Here is a 24,576-nt window from a genome sequence, read left to right as displayed (position 1 = left end):
TGGTAAAAGCAAAGTGCTGTGGACATTGGAAGTCTAAAAAAAACACACATAAAATGCTGAAGAAAGAGATAATGGGAACTGCAAATGCTGGAGAATCCAAGATAACAAAATGTGGAGCTGGATGAACACAGCAGGCCAAGCAGTATCTTAGGAGCACAAAAGCTGACGTTTCAGGTCTGGACGATAAAGGGTCTGGGCCCAAAAAGTCAACGTTTGTGCTCCTATGATGCTGCCTGGCCTGCTGTGTTCATCCAGCTCCACACTGTTATCTCAAATGCTGAAGAAACTTGGGTGTACCGGTATCATCTTGAGAGAGAGAAACAGAGTTAATGTCTGGAGTCCAATACACGGCTTTACAAACATCTAAAGAGTCATATCAGGCTCACAGTCTCTTGACAAATGCTGCCAAATACTACTCAAACCTGTCTGGAGGCATGAAAGTCATCTGGATGGCCAGCATGCTGCAGCAAGTATTAGAATAATGTAACCAAGGTCAACAATTCACTTAATCACAAGGTGTAGAGCCGGATGAACACAGCAGGCCAGGCAGCATCGGTAGAACAGGAAAACTGATGTTTCGGGTCGGGACGCTTCTTCAGCAATGGGAGATGGGAAGTGGGCTCTGAAATAAATAGAGTGTGGGAGGCAGTGATGGAAGGTGGATAGTGGAGCAGATAGGTGGAGAGAAGCCGGACACGTCAAGGAGGCAAGATAAAGCTAGTAAAGGCGTGTGTGTGTGTAGGTGTGTGTGCGTAGGTGACGGGGAAGACAGACAGGTCAAGGAGGCAGGGATGAAAAGGGATGCTGGTCTTGGGATGAATTCAGGGTTGGAGAGAATTTGAAGCTAGTAAATTCCAAATTGTCTCCAATGGGTTGTGAGGTTCCAAGGCAGAATGAGGTGCTGTTCCTCCAGTTTTCGGCTGACATCATTGTGACACTGGAAGAGGCCCAGGGTGGACACGTCGTCCAGGGATGGGAGGGGTAGTTGAAGTGGTTCGCAAGTGGCAGATGTTGTTGTTTGTTGCGAACCTAGCACAGTTGCTCCACAAAGCGGTCTCTGCGGGAAGGGTTTTAGGACGTCCAGTCCCGATTACACTTGCATTAACCATGCAGATGGCCTAAAAGCCCTCCACTTCTTCCTCTCCCACAGGCCTGACCAGTCCCCCTCCACCGTCACATTTATCCACCTAACCAAATTCGTCCTTACTCTTAACAACTTCTCCTTCATCTCCTCCCACTTCCTACAGATGAAAGGGGAGGCCACAGGTACCTGCATGGGCACAAGCTATGCCAGCCTCTTTGTAGGATACGTGGAATGGTCCCTCTTCTGCAGCTACACTGACCCCATCCCCCAGCTCTTCCTCTGTTACATTGATGACTATATCGGCGCTGGCTCAGAGCTCCCACAAGGAGGTCGAACAGTTCATCCACTTCACTAACACCTTCCACCCCAACCTTAAGTTCACCTGGGCCATCTCTGATACCTCTCTCCTTCCTGGACCTCTGTCTCCATCTCTGGCAAGCGTCTGGAAACTGATATCTATTTCAAGCCCACTGACTCCCACAGCTACCTAGGCTACACCTCCTTTCACCCACATTCCTGCAAGATGCAATTCCCTATTCCCAATTCCTTCGCCTCCGCTGCATCTGCTCGCAAGATGAGGCGTTCCAATGCCAGACATCCTCATTTTTCAAGGACCACAATTCCCATCCCCAGTGGTTGAAAACACCCTCGACCGCATCTCTCGCGTTTCCCACACCCCCTCTCTATAATAAAAACAAAGATAGAATTCCCCTTGTCCTTGCATACCACCACATCAATCTCCAGATATAACACATCATTCTCTGCCACTTCCGCCTACCTGCAATCTGACCCCACTACGAAGGATATATATTCCCTCCCCACCCTAATCTGCCTTCTAGAGGGACTGCTCTCTCCGCGACTCCCCCGTCCACTCCACACTCTCCACTAGCCCCACCACCTTTTCCCAGCACCCGCAAGAAGTGCTACACCTGCCCCTACACCTCCCCACTCACCCCGATCCCATGCCCCAAGACGACCTTGCACATTAAACAGATGATCACCTGCACATCCGCTAACATGGTCTTTTCTGTCCACCATTCCCAATGTGGCCTCCTCTACATCGGGGAGACCATGTGGAGGCTTGACCTACTCTCTTCACGACAAACAACACCAACTCCCAGTCGCAAACGACTTCAACTCCCCCTCCCACTCCTTGGACAATATGTACATCCTGGGCCTCCTCCAGTGTCACAACGATGCCAGCCAAGAACTGGAGGAACAGCACCTCATTCTGCCTCGGAACTCCACAATCCAAAAGCTTCGATGTGGACTTTGAGCTTAAAAATCTCCCCACCCCCAACCTCATCCCAATACCAGATTCCCCCTTGTCCCCACCTCCTTCTTCAGTCCACCACCTCTCCCAGGTACCCACCCCTCCCTCCTCACTCACCAACCCTCACCCCAACTTCCTACCTACACTCACCTACTAGCTTCATCTCCGCCTCCTTGAATGGCCTGTCTTCTCTCCACCTACCTGCTCCACTATTCATCTTCACCCCTCTATTTCAGAGCCCCTTCCCCGTCCCATTGCTGAAGACGAGTCCAGATCTGAAACATCAGCTTTCCTGCTCCTCTGATGCTCCCTGGCCTGCTGTGTTCATCCGGCTCTACATCTTGTTATCTCAGACTGTAGCAGTTCCTACTATCTGAGGAATTCCCATGAAGTGTTTTTAAAAGTTTTATTTTCTTCTGTTCAAAAATTATTAGGAAATATGTTGAAGATGATTGCCTTTAACACAGGCAGCAGTTGACAAGATGACAAACCATTCATAATAGTTAAATAGTGTCACTCATACTGAAAAATTACAATTTACAACAAATTCTATTGCTCATTTAAAGACAATTGAATTGCAATTCAGAATAATCTGTATGTACTTTAGTGCGTACAAAATGAAGGCAATATTAAGGGAATTGGGCAGTTACAAATGGTTGACATTTTAAAGATTGTTTTGAAAACTATATTCTACAAAAATCAAATTACCTAAATCCTTCAAAATTAAACAATGTGATTTTGACATAGATATCAGATATTCTTTCACATTTCTGATATCTGTGTAAAGTTTTATTCTACAAATGGTGTTTAACCACTGAACAGCAATTACAGATGATAGCCAGGTTGAAGGCCACACTTTGATGATAAAATATGTAATGCAGAGACCAATTTAGAGAAGCTGCACGAAGCAGAGTTTTAAAAAACGTTCAAGGGAGGTAGGTGTCACTGGCTATGCGAGTGTTTATCGGCCATTGATTGTTACTTTGGAGATGATGATGATCAGCTATCTTTTTGAAAGTTGCACTCCATGTGGTGACAGTACACTCACAGTGGTACTAGGAAGGCAATTTGAGACTTTGGACTTGATGACAGTGAGGGAACAGTGATGTATTCCCAAGACAAAATGACATGTTGCAGAGAAAGGAACTTGCAGCTGGTCATGCTCATGCTGACATGTACCCGCTGCTCACATCAATCTAGGCAGTAGAGGTCAGAGGTTTGGAAGGTATTGACACAATACAGGAACTTTTTAAAGCTCCTTCAGTAGTGGTGGAAGGAGTGAACGTGGATAGCAGTGGTGGGGTTCAATCATGGAGTAGGCTCTTTTGCAGATAATGCACTCAAATCAGCATATTCTACAGTCTATCCCATCTGCTCAATCCCAACAGTATATTTTGCATTAATTTTGGAAACAGGTTAGCTACATAACCAAAAGATACTAGGAACTGCCGATGCTGGAGTCTAAGATAACAAGGTGTGGAGCTGGACGAACACACAGGCCCTCCCTCCTCATTGCCCACCCCACATCCCAACTCCCTGCTTACACTCATCTTTACTAGCTTCACGCCCACCTCCTTGACCTGTCCATCTCCTCTCCACCTATCTGCTCCACTGCCTACCTTCTATCACCTCTTCCCACCCCTCTCTATTTCAGAGCCCTCTTCTCCTCCCCCATTTGTGAAGACAGATCCAGACCCAAAACGGCAGCTTTCTTCTCCTCTGTAGCTACATAACCAACTGTTTGCAAACCAAACAACTTGGGAAATGAGTAATGTCAAAGAATATGGCTTATGAAAGTCATTTTGAAGATCATTAAAATTACCAATTCTATTTTCTTGCAAATGAAGAAAGCTGCAAATGCCTTATTAAAACTTCCTAATTTTTCACTCAAAGACAACTATAACATTCAGGACAAGATTGTTAGTGAATTGAAAGCCTGGTAGCTTCCGAGTGTGTCATAACCCATAAAAGTACTTAACAGCATTAGCAATAAACAGCCTTAAAATGGAAAGAACTCAAATATCAATTCTGATCTCAAAATTTTCCTGCCACTGCTCCAAGACAACATACTGAACAGAAGCTGTCTCTTACCACCGCCAACCCCCACCCAAAATCTTACCTCTGCCTCTCTTCAACTTTGTTAATTTGCAACATCCTAATGCTAATCCACAAAGCATTTAAATTGATCACATTTAACCATAAGCGACGGCATTCATATGCAAAAATTACTGCAAAGAATCAAATCTATGAATTCCTCCACACAGAAATCAAACAGTCCAACTCCTTGAAAACCTGAAAGCTTATTTCCCTCAAGAGCGTATCAAACTTACTTAAAATCATTGTTTATTTCTGCTTCGACCAACCCAATAAATAGCACAATCCAGTTCACTATCATGCACTACATGAAAAAAAAAGCTTTTCCTTACTTCCCTGGACATCACAGTGACACAGTGGTTAGTACTGCAGCCTCACAGCGCCAGGGACCCAGGTTCGATTCCAGCCTCGGGTAACTGTCTGTGCGGAGTTTGCACATTCTCCCTGTGTCTGTGTGGGTTTCCTGTGGGTGCTCCGGTTTCCTCCCACAGTCCAAAGATGTGCAGGCTAGGTGAATTGGCCATGCTAAATTGCCTGCAGTGTTTAGGGGTGTGTGGGTTACAGGGGTGGGTCTGGGTGGGATGCTCCAAGGGGCGGTGTGGACTTGTTGGGCCGAAGGGCCTGTTTCCACACTGTAGGGAATCAAATCTAATCTAATCTCTTGCCCAAAACTTTAATTTTGTGCCCCCTGGCCTTTGTAAGATATTGCATCATGAACACCACAAGTAACCAAAGAATTCCTGGTTGTCGTGTTGCGGCTGAAAAAATTAACAACATATGCAATGAATAGAAAATCAAAGTAACACTTTTAGTTTCATTTTCATCGAAAAAGTCAGCCCATGACAGAAAAAACTAAATTCATTGATTACCATTTGATTTTTCTCCTCTTTCAGTGCACATTGCCCACTTTCATATTTCTAATTAGTTTCTCTGTCATGGCAAACAATTACATCCCAGATTATTACATTTTTTGCAAAACTCCCAATGGGAACCACATTAAATTAAGTGTTTTCCGGCTCTGCAATTTTCTGGATGACCAGGAGGTAGATATTTACAAGACAACCTCAAAAAATGCCAAAAACCCAGAACATTTTAAAATGAGATAACTGTAAAATTACTTATTTATAAATACAAACACATGATAAATTAAAATCTGCATAAGCTGTAGTGAAACCCAAGGTGACTTAAGAAAGAAACATCAACCAAAAAGCAAACATTCAAAATGTGTAAATAAAGAATCAAAACACACAATAAAGATATTCAGTCAACCAAATCATGTTTTATTTCTCTTTGAGATGTGGAATGACATTAAAGGCAGGATTTATTTCCTATTTCTAGCCTAGTTGCCCTGAAGGATTTGAGTCAATGACCCACTATCATGGTCAAACTAGGTGGATTTCTCAGATTTATAATGTAGGCACTGGCCAAAACAACACTAATTAAATTCCTGGAAGCTGGCGAACAAAAGGACAACGCTAAATATCAAGATAATTGCAGAAGTAGAAAAGCTTGATTTTTTTTTGAAAATCAAACAAGTTTCATTATTCAACAATGGATGCAGATATCATTCGCTAGTCCACAGAACAGAGAACTTACTAAAAATCTGTGTTTTTGATAAAATGCATTTTTGAAATTCTTCCTAGTTGGCTATTCTTTTGATTTTGGAAATACTGTTGGTTTATTGCACTAATATGTTTCGGAAAGAAAAATTGTTGAGAGGTTGGGTAGAGTACCTGTGAATTGAGAGGCAGGACATTCGAATTTGGTGCTTGTAAAATGCTGGAGGCGGGGGGGAAGAGAGCGCGAGAGACAGAGCACGAGAGAGAAGCAATGCGTATTCCCTTTAAAAGATTGTGTGCTTTTTCTAAGCTTAGATAATCAAAACGGACATCTGCGGGCAGTAGCTTGTGGGTATGACGGTACACAGAGTGCATGTGAATTAAAATATTTGTATCAAAAGGCTGTACAGTTCATAGACCAAGCAGCAATTTTGTTTTGTTATCAAGACAAGTTTTGAACTCAGCCAATTAATTTGAACTGGACACTCAGATACCAAAAACCAAATAAATGTAAACCTGATGGTTTTGACAACATCGGACTAATTCTATAATAAGAAATATTAATATGTCATCAAGGGTATAAAAGAAGAGGGCAGGTGGACAAAGATAGCAGTGCAAACTAGCATCAGCCACAGCTAACAGCTCTCAACTCTCAAGAGAAAATCACTGGCTCTCAGTCTAAGTTTCAGAGAAAGCACCATCTAAATCGAGGGTACCTACAGCACAACTAGTTAATACTCCTGAAAAGAACATTCGACGGAAAAGGCACAGAATATTTTGGACGACGAGTAACCTGGCTGTAAATTTCAAGAGGCTAAATTCTATTTTCTATTTCTAACTTGATTTTTATCAGTGGCACTTGAATTTATTGGAACAGCACACCACTAGAATCTTGCCTTATTTGGAAATAGTTTGTAGATAGAAGGGGTTTAATCAATTTGTTAATAACTTAGTTAATTTATTCACAGCTTCCGTTAGATAAATAAGTTGCTACTTGCTGATTGTAAACGTGTCAGGGGTTCATTATATTTAACTAATAGAAGTTGCTGAACGTCAGGTTATACCACTTTTCAAACACCTATTTAACAGATTATAGGGTGAGGTGCTCCTCTTTGGGGGTTTAGTTCTCGGAAGGGGTAGGGGGTCAACCTCCACTTTATAACAAAATACATCAATAAATTATCAAACAGTCCAAATAAAGCAGAATAACCATAAGGCAAAGTTTCCTTAAAGTACAGCTGGGTGCAAAAAATGATTTCTAGACTTGACAGACTTGCAAATTGTGCCTCAAGGCAAACTTGAGATGGCATATGAAGGAAAGGAGGGTGAAGTAATGGCAGCAGATTTTGGGAGAAGTTGCACAGCACTTAGTATCAAAGACTGAAAAAGTCCCAAACATTGCATTACTGTATTGTTTCCCTTTCTCCTTCTCATACAGAGAGGTAGAGGTTGGCGATTAGGAGGGTGGGCAGTTGTTCAAAAATGTGTGTGGCTTAGAAACAGCAAAGCCTCATCTGTGTGCATCAGCTTGGCCGTTAAAATGGCAGGTATTTTTGGAACACTTGTGATGTGTGGGGCACATAAAATGTGGGAGGTTTCAGATCCACAAGACATCCAGGACAGTTACATCTGCATGAAGTGCCAGAGGGCAGCAAATCGGCAAACAACACGACTGATTTGGAGCAATGACTCTCTTCACTACCCACCATGTCTAAGGAGTCAATTTTTTTGATCGGTCGTCCTCTACATTGTGATAAGTAGGCAAGCATGAGCATAGATTTGGCAGAAGAGTGGGTGCCCATTTGTCAAAAGACAAAGAGACAGCAGGTCCAGGAAACCCAGGATTCCTTGGAGCTGTCTAACATATGAAATTTTAGATGCCTATTTCATGAGCAGCACAACTGAATCGGGGGCAGATGACTCGAGGAAAAACCTCAGCACCATGGTGGCCAAACTACTCTGGGAAAAGGGGCAGCTAGTGGTAGCTAAGAGTGGCAGGGGACAGGCAGTCTAGCTTGCAGCCAAGATCACAAGCGCTCTCTGGTTTATTGCCTTCTGGATGCAAGTGTTCAGGACATAACAAAACAGCCAGATAAACTTCTGAAAAGAGAGGGTGAACGACCGAGGTCATAGTTCATGTGGGAACCAACATGGGGAGGCTCAGCTTGGAGGTCTGGCATGATCAGTTTCAGGAGTTAGGGAGTAGGTTGAAACACAGGACATCCAGGACAGTAATCTCTGAAATACTACCTGCGTCACAATCTTCACCATTTAGGCAAAGGCACATTAGGGATGTAAATGTGTAGCTTGAGGGATAACATAGAAGGGAGGTTTTACGTTTTTGAGACCAATTCTGAGGCAAGAGAAAACTGTTCAGAAAAGACAGGCTTCACCAGAGCAGAAACTGATCTGATCTCCTGGCTGAGACAGTAAACAGTGCAGTGGGAACAGATTTAAACTTGTAAGGCAAGCAGGGACGCTGGAAAATAGGTTTAGCTTTGAAAGTACCAGTGAAGGTAAAAGGAAAAGTAGGGAACAGGGCAAAGTTAGTGAGGAAAGGCCTGAATGTGGACAATAAACAAAGATATGATCATGCTCCAATGAGCCAAAAAAAAATATGGGCAGAGTTGAATTGTATGCATCGAAATGCAGAGAGTATAGTGAACAAAATTGGGGAACAGGAAGCAGAAATTTCTCTAGGGGGCGATATGACAGTAGCATTGGCAGAAACATAGCTCAACCCAGAACAGGACTGAATACCACAACATTCTGGGTTAGAAGATTTTCTTTTAGTAAAAATAGGGTGAGTAAAAAACAGAGGTATAGCCATGTTAGTTAAAGTGCCCTTGAACAAAATGCAGTTCCTGAATTAGAATCTCAACAGTTGGAGCCGAGAAACAGGAAGGCGATGGTGATCTGGTTATTTATTTATTATAGACCTCCAAACAGTGGGTAAGTAGTACAAGACAGCATTTGTAGGCAGATCATGGAAAACTGCAGGACAAGAAAGGTTGTAGTAGTTGCTGATTTCCATTGTTGCAAGAGTAGTCTGGGAAAAATGCAAATTGAGAAGCAGAGAAGGGAGCAATTCCGACAATATATGCCGGAGAACTTTCTGGAACAAAACATTTCCAGTCCTAGCAGGGAAGAAGCTGCACGGACTCTGGCCCTAGGAAATGAGGCCGGCCATGTGGAGAACGTCAGAGGGGAGAGCATTTGGCAAATAATGATGACAAAAGGTAAGGTTCAATGTTAAATTGGAAAGGGATAAAAATTAGTCAAGGATCAAGATCCCAGAGTGGAAAAAGGCAGATCTTAGGGGCTTTAAAGTTGAACTGAAGCTCTTTATTGGAAATATATTTTGATGGATGAAATGGTGGAAGAGTAAAATCAATTATCCAAATAATACGTGAGATTTGGGTGGGTACTTCACAGACTGGAGATGAGTTGAAAGTGGTGTTCCCCAAGGATTGGTGGTGAGACCATTGCTTTTTCTATTTTAAGCTATTTGAAAATGGGTGTTGAAGGTATCTCTGAATTCCCGAATGACGTTAAGCTAAGGAGAATATTGAATTAACAGGATGACAGTGAGCAACTTTACAGGAAAACTGACAAGTTGGCCAAACGGGCTGAAAGCTGGCAGGCAGATTTCAATGCACAGAAATCAGAGGTAACGCAACTTAGTAGAAGAGACATAGAAAAACAATACAGGCTAAATAGTACAACTTTGTGGGCAGTAGAGGAACAAAAGGGCAAGGCTTCAAATTCATAATTCTCTGAAGGTGACCAGGCATGTTGGAACAGTTGTTAAGATGGCTCATAGGAGCCTTGGGTTAATAAATGGAGGCATAGAATATAAATGCAAGGAAGTAATGCTACATTACTACCAATCATTAATATGATCACATTTGGAGTACTATATGTTATCTTATTTAAGGGAGGATGTTAAAGCCCTGAGGAGTGTATAAAGGACGTTAAAATGATACCAGGAATGAGGGATTTTAAATACAATGATTGATTAGAATTATGAACAATTTTATTGGGATAAAGGAGGATATTGTTTCCAGTAGTCGTTCTGTAGTAACTAGGGGGTGACAACTTCAAAATTGTCAGTGAGAGCTTGAGATAAAGAAAACTTTTTGTACTTAGTTGTTAGGATTTGGAAATGCACTGCTTGGGAGAGTGGTGGAGGCAGATTCCTTAGGAGGTTTCATAAGATAGCTGGATATATATTTGAACGGGATGGATATGGAGGGCTACAGAAAAAGAGGGCTGGAGAATGGAACTAGTTAGGTAGCTCTTTCAGGATCCAGTACACTCATGATAGGTTGAATGGCCTCATTCTATACTGTATAATTCTTTGATTCTATTAATAAGAAAAAATGGGCATTCTGTTATAAATTTTGTCATTGATCTTGTCTTCAGTTGAATGATTTGCAGGCAACATGGTCATTATCTTGGGATTGTGATTATATAACTTATTTTCAAAAACCAGAGTGTAAAAGGAGCCTTCACACAAAGTGAAGGATGGCAATTAAGTGGCAGTTAAAGCAATAACATAATTCAGAAGCTCCTACATGCTACAGATTAAGAGGACCGACATATACATTGACATATTTTTGACTTGCTCTCAACATACTTGAGCACACGCCTATTGTTGTCACAAAGTATTAACAGAATATCATGAAACCACCAAGACTAGGTCAATGAGGAATGTTAAGGAATTTAGTTCAAGTGTACACTCAACGACCTACTTCAGTACTTCCCAAACAATTTCCCAACGTGACACCATTTTAATGCATGAAAATTTATGTGATTGTAGTGGCTGTAACAAGGTCAGCCAGGTGAAGTTTGTTGAAATGAGTTCCCTGATCGGACCAAGTGAACAGACCTAATCAGGGAGCCTTTGCTGCCAGATGCATGCAGAAGTATCAGAGGTTCTGTTCACTCAGAACTGGCTTTGAGGAAGCCAGGTCAGTATCAAATACTACGCACATGTAAATAAAGACATCAGAGGTAGGTTCTTCACTCAGTGTGGTCAGGGCATGGAATGCATTGCCGGAGGGGTAGTAGAGTCTGACTCATTGGGTGCATTTAAGCAGCTGTTGGATAGTATAAGATAGGGGTGGAGGTTAGCTAGAACTTAGGTTTGGGGTAAAAATTCGGCACAACATTGTGGGCCAAAGGGCCTGGTCTGTGCTGTAGTGTTCTATGTTCTTCAGAGTGATGGGCTACCAGCCTCTGTGAAGTTATTTCAATGGCAACAAGAGTAACTCACCACCATTGCCTTTCAATTGGGCTAAGCATGTCTGGCATTGAGCTGCTACATGGAAGGCTTGATTCATTTGATCCTGCCAAAGACTGGGCCAAGTATGTAGAAATAATGCAACATTTTTACCCCAGACATTGTCCAAGCAAGTACAAACTGAAAAGTTCAATAACACTTCCATTTTCAGTAATATTTATTATATTTCAATTTCTACATTAATACAATTATGCATCGCCCACTGAATTAATACATTCTGTAAACCATTTAAGTGAAAAATTCAGCGCATTTACTTGCTAGCTTGCAACCGGTAAGAATTCTTCAATGTAGTTGGCTACTGATTCTGCTTGATGACATTGTTGCTGGAGACCTCAAGATTCCCTTGATCCAGCACCAAGTTCAACATCGATGTTTGCAAAGTAGAAATCAATGCAACAGAGACCATTATATCTTAATCATCCATCTTTGAGGTCAATGTGAGTATCATTGTTCTGCTGCTGACAGAAAAATCATAGCCAAAAAAGAATACATGCCTAGTCTATAGATGCTGTTCTTGAAATTTATATCATCTTAGCTCAGGTATTGCTGCAGAATCTCTGAAGTCTCCATAGACAGTATTATCCCCCGTTGACCAGAACCAAACAGTACTCTAAATGGGATCTAAGCAGAGATTTCTCTAACCAGCAATTGGTTTTCTCTCTGTCAAGTTAAGGCCTACATTGTTAGTCTTTTAAAATAATTTTTTTTGTACCTGCACACAAGCATTTCATGATTTTTGTATTTGAAGTTGTAAATTTCTCTGATGTGCAGATTTTAGCTGCTCACCGTTGGAAAAATGCAGTGACCTATTTTTTTTTTCAGAATGGTGTCATTTCTCCATATTCAACAGCAAAGCCCTTTGCAACTTTTGTTCACATCTGCAAATTTACTGCATAGGTAACTTCACTGATATCAACAATCACAGGGTTCTCTAATCCTTCAGTTATGTCATGTATAAAGAGTGAAAAGCTGAAGGCCTGGATAGAACCTAAAGGGACCAACGCTAATCACATGCTACCACTGTGTGCATACCTGTCATCACCACTCTGTCAACTCTCCAAAAAAAACCTTTAATCAAGAAAAATTGTATCCTTTTATGTATTCAGCACCAAAATAGGGACACAGGAATAGAAGTAAACCATTCAGCCCCTCAAGCCTGTTCCAACATTCAATTAGATCATGACTGATCTGTGGCTTAACTCCCATGTAACAGCCTTTGGCCCACATCCCTTAATACCTTTGCTGAACAAAAAGTTCTCAGATTTAAAGTTAACAAATAATCCTTCACCCACTGTCATTTGTGGCAAAGAATTCCAAACATCTACCACCCTTTCTGCTCTGAAGTGCTTCCTAACATCTCTCCTAAACAGTCTAAATAATTCTCAGACTATGTCCCCTAGTTCTAGAACCCCCAAACAGTGAAAGTAATTTATCTTTATCTACAGAGATAGTAGGAACTGCAGATGCTGGAGAATCTGAGATAACAAAGTGTACTGCTGGATGAACACAGGAGGCCAAGCAGCATCATCCAGCTGTGCCTGCAGTATTCATCCAGCTCTACACCTGGTTATCTTTATCTACCCTGTCTTTGATCAGATCATCCGGTAACCCTGTAAATTCTATAGAAAATGGGCCTAATTTGTGTAATCTCTCCTCTAGCTTAACACCTGAAATCCAGGTATCATTTCTAAAAGCCGAAACATTATTTCCACCAAGGCCAACATATCCTTCCTAAAGTGCAGTGCCCAGAGCTGCTCACAGAACTCAAGATGAAGCCTAACTAGAGTTTTGTACAACAGCAACATAACTCTACATCCCTTCTACTCCAGATGTAAAGACCAGCATTCCATTAGCATTCTTGATTATGCACTGAACCTGCGAGAGGTTTTAAAGATCTATGCATCTGAACCTCCAAGTCTCTTTGGGCATCTACTTCATACCATCAAGTAGTAAACTAATATCTTTCTTCATTCAATAACCTCACACTTGCTTACATTGAACTCCATTTGCCACAATTTTGTCTATTTATTTAGTTTATCAATACCCCTTTATAGCTTTATGCTATCCTCTACAATGTCACCTGTCATTAGCAAATTTGGATACAAGAAACTTTCTATGCCATTATCCGAGTCATTAAGTAATATTGCAAATAACTGAGGCCTTGAGATCCTTGTGGAACATTACTGTTCACATCCTGATATGAGAACTAACCTGTTATTCCTACTTTGTCACCTGCAACTCAATCAATTTCCTAGCCATGTCAAGATAACAAAAATGTGAAGCTGGATGAACACAGCAGGCCAAGCAGCATCTTCATCAGAAAAAGGGGGATGGGGAGAGGATTCTGAAATAAATAGAGGAAGAGGAGGAGGCGGACTGAAGATGGATAGAGGAGAAGATAGGTGGAGAGGAGAGTGTGGGTAGGGAGGTAGGGAGGGGATAGGTCAGTCCGGGGAAGACGGATAGGTCAAAGGGGTGGGATGAGGTTAGTAGATAGGAAATGGAGGTACAGCTTGAGGTGCGAGGAGAAGATAGATGAGAGGAAGAACAGGTTAGGCAAGCTGGGCTGGTTTTGGGATGCTTTTGGGTGGGGGGGGTGGATTTTGAAGGTGAAATCCACATTGATACCATTGGGCTGCAGGGTTCCCAAGCAGAATATGAGTTGCTGTTCCTGAAATCTATGGGTGGCATCATTATGGCACTGCAGGAAGCCCGGGATGGACATGTCGTCTGCGGAACGGGAGGGGGAGCTGAAATGGTTCGCGACTGGGAGGTGCAGTTGTTTACTGCGAACCAAGCGTAGGTGTTCTGCAAAGAGGTCCCCAAGCCTCCGCTTGGTTTCCCCAACGTAGAGGTAGCCACACTGTGTACAGCCGATGCAGTATACCACATCGGCGGATGTGCAGGTGAACATCTGCTTCATGTGCAAAGTCATCTTGGGGCCTGGGATGGGGGTGAGGGAGATGGTGTGGGGGCAGGTGTAGCACTTCCTGCGGTTGCAGGGAAAGGGGCCGGGTGTGATGGGGTTGGAGGGGAGTGTGGGGAGGACAAGAGAGTCGCGGAGAGAGTGGTCTCTCTGGAAGGCAGACAAGAATGGAGTGGGAAAAATGTCTTTGGTGGTGGGGTTGGATTGTAGATGACAGAAGTGTCGGAGGATGATGTAACTTGCAGGAACAGCAACTCATATTCCGCCTGGGAACCCTGCAGCCCAAATAGTATCAATGTGGATTTCACCAGCTTCAAAATCTCCCCTCCCTCCACTGCATTCCAAAACCAGCCCAGCTCATCCCAGCCTGCCTAACTTGTTCTTCCTCTCACCTATCCCTTCCTCCCACTTCAAGCCGCACCTCCATTTCCTACCTACTAACCTCATCACGCCCCCTTGACCTGTCCGTCCTCCCCGGACTGACCTATCCCCTCCCTACCTCCGCACCCATACTCTCCTCTCCACCTATCTTCTCCTCTATCCACCTCCCCCCCCCCACTCCCGATTTATTTCAGAATCCTCTCCCCATCGCCCTTTTCTGATGAAGGGTCTAGGCCCGAAACGTCAACTTTTGTGCTCCTAAGATGCTGCTTGGCCTGCTTTGTTCATCCAGCTCCACACAGTGTTATCTTGGATTCTCCAGCATCTGCAGTTCCCATTATCTCTACCAGCCATGTCAGTTGTTTGCCACAATTCCATGGGCTTCTACCTTTGTTAACAGTCTCTAACATGGGGCTTTATCAAATAATGAAAGCAGATGCCCAAACTCAAACCGAGATCTAGGTGAGGTCAGCTAACGCAGAACAGAATGATTCATTAACCTTTCTTGAAGGACCTGACTAATAACTGGCTAAACTAGTAGGGCAAAATCAGGGAATTATTAGTCTTTTACTGTATCATTAAATGCTTATCCACGTGCATTTGCACATTGAATGCATACCCAGGTTCCAAACTGAAGACTTGCAAAGATGCTGTAAATTTTAGAGATAATATTAACTAATAACAATCTCAGATGAATAGAGTTTAAATTCAATTAGAAAGATCCTGAGGTTTCAATTGAACATAGTTGAGAAAATCTGTAAAGTTTTTTTTAGGGCTTTCGTGCATTCTCTTTTGTTCGGAAAACTAATCCATCGCTGCACAACATTAACATAGGATAGGAGGCGGGAACAAGTTCTGAAACTTCTACTCTCAGAAAACAAAATCATCTGTTGTTGACAATTGGTGTTGTATAATTTAATAATAAATACCCTGTACAGGCAAAATTGCTTTACTCTGAAAGAGTAAAAGCCAACCTCTGTTTTATGTTTAATGCAGCAGTACTGCATTAAAATGTACTTTCCCTACATGGTATGAACCAAATACTCCTGATCTGTATAACTTCAATGAATAAAGATAGACATAAAACATCTTGCTGATTAGATTCCCTACAGTGGGGAAACAGGACCTTTGGCCCAACAAGTCCACACTGTCCCTTGAAACGTCCCACCCAGACCCATGCCCCGATAACCCACACACCCCTGAACACTACGGGCAATTTAGCATGGTCAATCCACCCAGCCTGAACATCTTTGGACTGTGGGAGGAAACCGGAGCACCTTGAGGAAACCCACGCAGCCACAGGGAGAATGTGCAAACTCCACACAGACAGACAGTCACCCGAGGATGGAATCGAACTCGGGTCCCTGGCACTGTGAGGCTGCAGTGCTAACCACTGAGCCACCGAGCCACCCTATGATGTAGGGAATAAAAATGATTTTATTCAAAAGCAGAAAATAACTGATAAACACTAAAGAAAAATACAAACTACTAAAAATGCACCCGTGTCTTGAAGATTTTTAACCAGCTATTTAAAATCTTGATGCACAGATTATTTCACTCAAAATAGGATATATTGGATTAACGTGCAGGTGGAAACAGGTTTTATGATGGCAAGGGTGTTCAGATGCCTGGGACACTGGGGGAGTTGGTTGCAGCACCCCTGCACAGGACTGGGACAATGGCTTCAGACAAATATGTGTGCGTCTGCATGCGGTTTGAATTGATGGCTGGGGTACGGGAACCTAAATAGGGTGACAAATTAAGATAAAAGAACAGTGGAAGGAACAAGAAAATAACTTAATTAAATGGAGAAAAACTGCACAAAGCTGCAACAGTGACTTGGGTGTGCTTGTACATGATACACGGAAAGTTATTACGCAGGTGCAGCAGGTAATCAGGAAGACTCATGAAATATTGGCCTTTATTTCAAAGGTAGGTTAGAGCTTAAGAGTAGAGAAATTTACTGCTACTGTTGAGGTGCAATTGTGTTTGGGTTACAACTGCATAAGTATTGCAGTTTAGACAACGTCTGTAGTACTGTGAACTATTTCACTCGAGGCAGTTCAGCGAAAGTTCACTAATATGATCTTTGGTATGGAGGGTCTGTCTTATGAGCAAAGGACAAACACGCAGGGAACTCTACTCATGAGAATCTCGAAGAATGAGAGGTGATCTAAGTGAAATAGAGGGCTCCTAAGGGACCTAACAGGGTTAATGTTGGGAGGAGGTTTACTGTCTTAGAGTCTAGGACGAGGGTGCCAATTTAAGACCGAGATGAGAAGGAATTTTGTGTCTCAGAGAATTGAGTGTCTTTGGAACTCCTTGCCACACAGAGGTGTGGAGACAGATTTCTTGAATTTGTTTAAGACTGGAAAAAGTAGATTCTTAATCAGGAGGGGATCAACGGTTCCAGGGAAAAGGCAGGAAAGTGGACGTGAGCAGTTGGATCAGCCATGATCCTACTGAATGGTGCAGCTGGCTCAAGGAGCCAAAGGGCCTACTTCTGTTCCTACTTCTTATGGTCTTCTTGGAACTGAAGTTTACTCAAAAAAACAACATCCATTTCCAGGCTGAACTCAACATCATAATTAAATGCAATGTAAAGCGTTTTGACTCCTAAAACATCTTGGCCCAGTTCTCTCATACAGATATCACAAAACTGAGTGGGACTGAGTGTTGTGAAGTGCCTTTGCATACACTTCAAGGCAAATTGGTGAGGCACAGTGAGTACACAACAACAAAGCACACAGAATATCATGTGCAGAAATGAAAAGTTATCCACTTAGGTGTTTTTTAATATGGTAAAAGACAAACTTCACAGGAACCTGTTCATGAGTCAATAAAGTTAATACGTAGGTACAGCAAGCAAGGCAAATGGTATTCTAATACAAGTGGGTTGAATTTAGGATTTAATTAATGACTCAAAGTAAAGTTTCACACCAATTACGTGGACCTCAGGGAGACCATACCTGGGATATGTACACAGTTCTGGTCTCCTTATTCGAGGAAAGATCTTGTTGCTACAGAACCAATGCACAAGTAGTTAACCAAACAAATTCCTGGAATGGAGAGGCTGTCCTATGCAGAAAGACTTCACAAACTCTACAGAATATAGTCTCAGTCTAAGAACAAGATGTGATCTCTCTTGGACAAACAAAATGCTTATGCAGGTCAAAATACTTGGGTGAATGTTGCCCTTGCCTGAGAAATCTTGAAATGGGAATATGTCCTTCAAATAAACAGCAGGTCATTTAGGCCTGAGATGAGGGAAACTTTCTTCAGAGGGTGGTGAATATTTGGAATTCTCTAGCCCAGAGGGCTGAGGAGGTTCTTTCATTGAGAATTTAACAGCAAAGCCAATAGATAGCTCGAGATTAAAAAACATTTAAGGCAAATGGGCACAGTACAATAAAGTGGTCTTGAAGTAGAAGATTCAGTTATGATCTCATTAGAAGAAGAGTGGACTTGAAAGATCACTGAATGTCCAACGTTTGCTCCTATTTCTTCTCATGCATTCATACTCAGCATTATAAGTTCAGAAAACCAGGGTCACAGGTCACTCAGAGGAGATTCCAAACATAAACAACGTCTTATGAATTCACCATACTACAGGCACAGAAAATCTGAAATAAAAGCAAACACTAGAATAAAAATTAGCATGCCTCCCCATACTGTGCAGTTAATGAGAGAAACAGCTATAATGTTTTGACCTTGCATCAAAGCAACATGTTGCGTGTGGGTGAAAACCAGTGAAAATGGTCAGCAAGTTCATGAAGTTGAACGTTCACAAACTAAAAAGTGTGCTGAAGTTATTAAACTTGAAAATATTTCTTCAGAGCTCTCACTGTGGGTAACTTTCAATGGAAGCACAGTATTGATTTAAATGAAGCATTTTACACATTTGCCACAAAGACCAAGATAAAGGCAGCAAGATGTGACAAAAAGGTACAGTGGCTAACCTGCCCATGCAGCCAGCTGTGTCAGTTGACAAGAAGAAAATAAATTCAGAGTCACTACAGCATTGGACACTGATAATTGGCCAATGAAATATAGCTCAGCTGTCTGTTGATAAGGCCAATTAAGTTGCATTACCTCACTTTATCCCCGTTTTGTTGCAAGTTTATTTTCCTCACATTCCATCCATTTTCTTTCAAAACTGTTCCTATTTGTAGTATTGGGTCCCAATTAAGTAATTGGGCTCTTTCCTGTTAAGCCACAGCCAGCTACTTGAACAGGTACATTCTGCCTAAAACCAGTTACAACAATGTAAGGTACAGGAGCTGAATTAGCAAAATCCACAGCTCTCTGCAACAATAAATTCTACAGTTTCGCCACCTTCTGACTGAACAAATTCCACCTCATCTTAGTTCTAAAGGGGCATTCCTTCACTGAGGCTGTGTCCTTGAGTCTTAAATTCTCCTACTAGTGGAAACATCATTTCTACATCCACTCTATTCAGGCCTCTTCAGTATTCTGGAAATGTCCACTAGATCCCCCCTCTATTCTTCTAAACTCCAAATTCAGACCCAGAGTACTCAACTGTTCCTCATATGATGAGCCCTTCTTCCGAGCATGCCCAAGTGCTTCTGCAGCCTCCCCGTTTCATCAATACTATCTATCCCTACACCTATCTTCAAACATAACAACAACACTAGCGAGTTTTGAGAAGATTTGTAGCTCAGGTTGAGGTTCTGGATCTGAGTTTGCTCGCTGAGCTGGAAGGTTAGTTTTCAGACGTTTCGTCACCATTCTAGGTAACATCATCGGAGGCTCACTGATGATGTTACCTAGAATGGTGACAAAACGTCTGAAAACTAACCTTCCAGCTCAGCAAGCAAACTCACATCCACAACAACACCCTCAGTTCCTTCACCCAGATTGTTAATGCATGCTGTGAATCGTTATGTTTCCATAATTTGAAACTCCTCCAACACCATCTCTCAAGTCACCCACATTTCTCACTGTTTTGTTACTTCTAGTTCCATGCATCAAGGTGAGTAGAAGTAAAACTGAAAGATTACTAGAGGTACAAATTTTTAATCTGCTCTCCCCTAACTCCTGAAAATCTGATCACGGGACTTCAACTGCACTCTGCATTATTACTGACATGTAACCTAACTTCAGGATCACTCTTCACCTGAGAAATATTCTGCATCTTCTCTGTGAAGTCTTTTACACCAGCACAGGGAAGACAAAACAATGTGGGACAAACAGAAACACTTCTGGAAATGTCTGTCTGTCCTCCTGACAAGTACAAGTACATTTCTATTCTTGATAATAAAATGTGAGGCTGGATGAACACAGCAGGCCAAGCAGCATCTCAGGAGCACAAAAGCTGACGTTTCGGGCCTAGACCCTTCATCAGAGAGGGGGATGGGGTGAGGGTTCTGGAATAAATAGGGAGAGAGGGGGAGGTGGACCGAAGATGGAGAGAAAAGAAGATAGGTGGAGAGGAGAGTATAGGTGGGGAGGTAGGGAGGGGATAGGTCAGTCCAGGGAAGACGGACAGGTCAAGGAGGTGGGATGAGGTTAGTAGGTAGGAGATGGATGTGCGGCTTGAGGTGGGAGGAAGGGATGGGTGAGAGGAAGAACAGGTTAGGGAGGCAGAGACAGGTTGGACTGGTTTTGGGATGCAGTGGGTGGAGGGGAAGAGCTGGGCTGGTTGTGTGGTGCAGTGGGAGGAGGGAACGAACTGGGCTGGTTTTGGGATGCGGTGGGGGAAGGAGAGATTTTGAAGCTGGTGAAGGCCACATTGATGCCATTGGGCTGCAGGGTTCCCAAGCGGAATATGAGTTGCTGTTCCTGCAACCTTCGGGTGGCATCATTATGGCACTGCAGGAGGCCCATGATGGACATGTCATCTAAAGAATGGGAGGGGGAGTGGAAATGGTTCGCGACCGCGAGGTACAGTTGCTTATTGCGAACCCAGCGGAGGTGTTCTGCAAAGCGGTCCCCAAGCCTCCGCTTGGTTTCCCCAATGTAGAGGAAGCCACACCGGGTACAATGGATGCAGTATACCACATTGGCAGATGTGCAGGTGAACCTCTGCTTAATATGGAAAGTCATCTTGGGGCCTGGGATAGGGGTGGGGGAGGTGGTGTGGGGGCAAGTGTAGCATTTCCTGCGGTTGCAGGGGAAGGTGCCGGGTGTGGTGGGGTTGGAGGGCAGTGTGGAGCGAACAAGGGAGTCACGGAGAGAGTGGTCTGTCTGGAAAGCAGACAAGGGTGGGGATGGAAAAATGTTTTGGGTGGTGGGGTCGGATTCATCCAGCCTCACATTTTATTATCTTGAAATCTCCAGCATCTGCAGTTCCCATTATCACTGATACATTTCTATTCTTCGTTGTTTTCCCCTGATAGCATGCCATAGTCAGCACTACTTTTAGCTATCATCACTCACAGCAGTCTCAAAAGCTAAGCAAACATGTTTGAAAGACAGACAGGCACAGACGACTCCTGCAATCACAAATTTTCATTGCCTGTTGGGCAGCCATGTCCCAAAAATGTTAAAATCTCTCATCTTCTATGGCTTTCCAAAGTGTCTCCAGCTTCACAAGCTCTGAAATCCCGAGCTTAATTGTCAGCATAGCAGAAACTCCACGGCACAGCTAGGTTGGCAACAAAGTATTCTGCAAGGCACAGGAAAGCAATAGTTGGGAGAGAGCAGTAAAAACCTCAGGTGGTCAGAATCAAAAGAAAAATTCATTTTTGCCAAGGGAAATACAGCACACGTCACTTCAAACAAGGGGACTTTTCGGGGATTTGGTTCTGAGGGGCAGGTGGGCAAGTGACAAAAGAAATGTCCAAGGAGGCCTTTACTTATTAAAAACAGTTATGTGGCATCACTAATATGACCTATATATTGCTTAAAAATGCTTTAAAAGGTGGTGGTAGGGAGCCTTTATCTCCCTTTACTTTAAGGCCACATGAGGGCAACAACCTGCTTTAAAATTAAATAAATATTGAAGTCCAACAATGCTCAAGTGATATAAATTCAAAGCTAAATTCTTACCTGCCTCAAGGTGGCATCCAAACCAAGAGCATCAGTTCGGCGATTTGGTTCATGGAAATTTTTAAGCAAAACATTAGGAGCCACCAATATCCTGGGGGGGAAACCACTGACAAAATGTAGCGAAACTGGCCAGATAAATGCTGCAGCTCCAAGAACAAGTTAGAAGATGGGAATTCTGAGGCAGTTAATTTACCTCCTGACTCTCTATAGATTGCTAACACTTACAAGGCACAAAACACAAATGTGATGGAATGCTCTCCACTTACTTTGAGGTCACGCTCCAAAAACACTCAAGAAGTTGATCATCTTCTGGGACTAGGCAAACCACAAATCACCAATGCATAGTGGGAGCAATGTGTGCTATCTACAAGATGCACTGTTACAACTCATCAGGGGTCCTTCTGTAGCATTTTCAAACTCACTACTACCCAAACAAGAGCACCCATAAGTTTTCCTCCAAGCCATGAGCAAGTCTGACTTAGAACTAAATAATCTTCACTTTTTTTGCATCAAAATCCTTAAAACACCCTAACATCACTGTAGGTGGATCACTCCCCGCCACAACCATCTTAAAAATGTAATCAGGGATGCGCAATAAATGCTGGCTGTGCCAGCATTCTTACGTACTAAATATATACTAAAAATTGACTAAAACATGACAACAGAAACTATCATCTCATCAATAGGAAGTGAACATTTTAATAGGATACAAAAATCACCTCAACATCCTCAGATAATCGCAAGTAATTTGTTGCTTTCAAGTCTATTCACCACTGTGGAGGTAAAGAGAACTGCTAATGTGCGTACAGCAAAATCCTAAACTAAAACAACAGCAATAACAATTTGTGTGTTGTTGAGGGAAGAACATGTGCACTGGGATATTGTTTTAAGGCATATTTCAATTGCCCTGGGCAAGTTCTATTTTCTTCTTTTAGCTATGGGATCTCTTACTCAAGAGGAGGGCCTTGCATAACATCATCCAACAATACACCAACAAACACAGCACTGCTAAGGCAAGGTAGATCAAATACGAAGTGGTGTATTGAGGTAAACAAGTGAAGTAAAAAATCTACACAATTTGAAGCCCAATGCCCATGAACAATCTGCAAAACATAATAAACATATCAAACAATTCTTTCTTAACATTTGATAACCTCAATTAGTCATTGAAAAGGCAGATATGGGTATGTCTTTTGATACAGATTTAAATACAGGATTTAAAATTCTATTGTCAAACGGAACTAAGAATTTGATTAGAAGAAGACAATGTTTGTCAAATCTGAAAAAAATTGATAACATTAAGTTGTTAAGGAAACTATAACTGTACATATTTACAGGTGCATGGTCAGTTCATTATTATTTGTACACTGCACATTTCCAAACTGAGGACAAGCAGCTGATGAAAAGAATACACTAACATGGAAAATTCCCACCATAACCATTTTGAACAGGCTTTCACTTACAAATATATTTAAAGATGCATGTTAATAATGAGTGGAGACAATTTTTGCGCTGTATACTGCTGAAGAGCAGAAGCAAACCAAGTCACTACACAAAAGCAGGAAAGGTGTGTCAGCAAAATATTTACAGGTAAATGAGACAGTTTGTGAATTACATTTTATATTTAAATCTTGGATTACCTATTTTAGAAATTTAGTGGGTTAACCTCATAATTCAAGCATCACAAAATTCTTGCAATAAAGTCATGCCATACAAAGGGGATGGGCTCCCAGAAAAAGTCACAATCATTAATTTTTCGCATATGGGGAACATATCAAGCTACATATGTACAGTACATGACATGCGCAGTGTACACTTTTATGCCAGGCAGTTTTTTTTTTAAAAAGAAAACCCTCTTTAAAACACTGGACCAATAAAAGAATAGACTTGCTTCAAGCAAAATGATGTATGGCAAGTATTGGTTGGATAAGGGAATTCATGGAACAAGGCAATGCAAACAACGTGATTCTACTGTAACTGATCACTTAACTCGCTTTGCTCGAAAAAAATCCTACAAACTTTTTTTACAATTTCAAAATTTAAAATATTTTAAAATTTCAAATACATGTCTGCACACAACACAAACATACCAGGTTTTGCTCATTCTTGTATTGTACACGGAGTGTGTCCATAGCTCTTATCATTGCTTGCATTGCCGTGAATATGTTCTGAAACACGAGCTTCGTGTAGTTCTTTCTGTCTTCATCAGAATAGCCATCTCCATGGATGATTCTCATTTGCTTGATGAATGTGCTTTTGCCACTTTCACCAGTACCTGAAGTCAAACAAAAAAAATAGCATAATATTACATAGATGCAAACCTACCTCTTCGGTTGTTATCCATCACACAAAACATATTTTTCTTCAACAATTGTACTCTGAGGTTATTACGTCGTTCTTCATTATCCATTTGCCAAAGAAGTATTTAAGAAGTGTTTTTTTTTCCTCTAGCAGAACACCTTCCATGCAATTAACCAAAATTCTTCAGAATTTCCGTGGCACTCATGCTGTTTAATGAATGACCTTTAAGAAACTGTGGGCATTTAGTACAGAGCAATAATAAAATTTTGCTCAAAAACGTTATCAGGCTTATGTTTTAACTTCAGGAGACTGCATCCATCCACTACAAGTTGATATTATGTCAGATATGGCGTTCCATTGGGAAAAAAAAGGGTTGAAAGTGCAAATGCATTTGTGGGAAAATCAGTCAACATGGGTCTGATACCATCCACTGATAATCTATCTGCAGCCTGCCACCAGGAAACACTAAATATCAGTATCAATTTATGATGTGCATAACATAATTAGCAAGTTATAGTACAAAGATACAATGTACATGAGCTAAATGGTAGGTTATTTTGCAAACACGACGTGCAATCAAATTACACACACAGTGGACACCACCAGCTAATACCGAGACCGAAACACGAGCGCACGCATGCC

The 24,576-nt window shown here is 42.1% G+C and overlaps 1 protein-coding gene across 2 annotated transcripts in view; it reads right to left on the bottom strand.

Moving 5' to 3' along the window:
• Nucleotides 1-24,576, bottom strand: part of LOC125450837 (guanine nucleotide-binding protein subunit alpha-14) — a 137,146-nt gene that overhangs the window by 63,870 nt on the left and 48,700 nt on the right. For both annotated transcript variants that reach the window (XM_048527155.1, XM_048527156.2), the window contains exon 2: nt 23,724-23,908. In XM_048527155.1, coding sequence (XP_048383112.1) covers nt 23,724-23,908 — 185 coding nt within the window. The remainder of the gene's footprint in view (nt 1-23,723; nt 23,909-24,576) is intronic.

This window comes from Stegostoma tigrinum, chromosome 3 (genome assembly GCF_030684315.1).
Source record: "Stegostoma tigrinum isolate sSteTig4 chromosome 3, sSteTig4.hap1, whole genome shotgun sequence".
In the NCBI taxonomy this organism is placed as follows: domain Eukaryota; kingdom Metazoa; phylum Chordata; class Chondrichthyes; order Orectolobiformes; family Stegostomatidae; genus Stegostoma; species Stegostoma tigrinum.
Note: the sequence above shows the minus strand (reverse complement) of the source record. Positions and strands in the feature narration are given on the sequence as shown.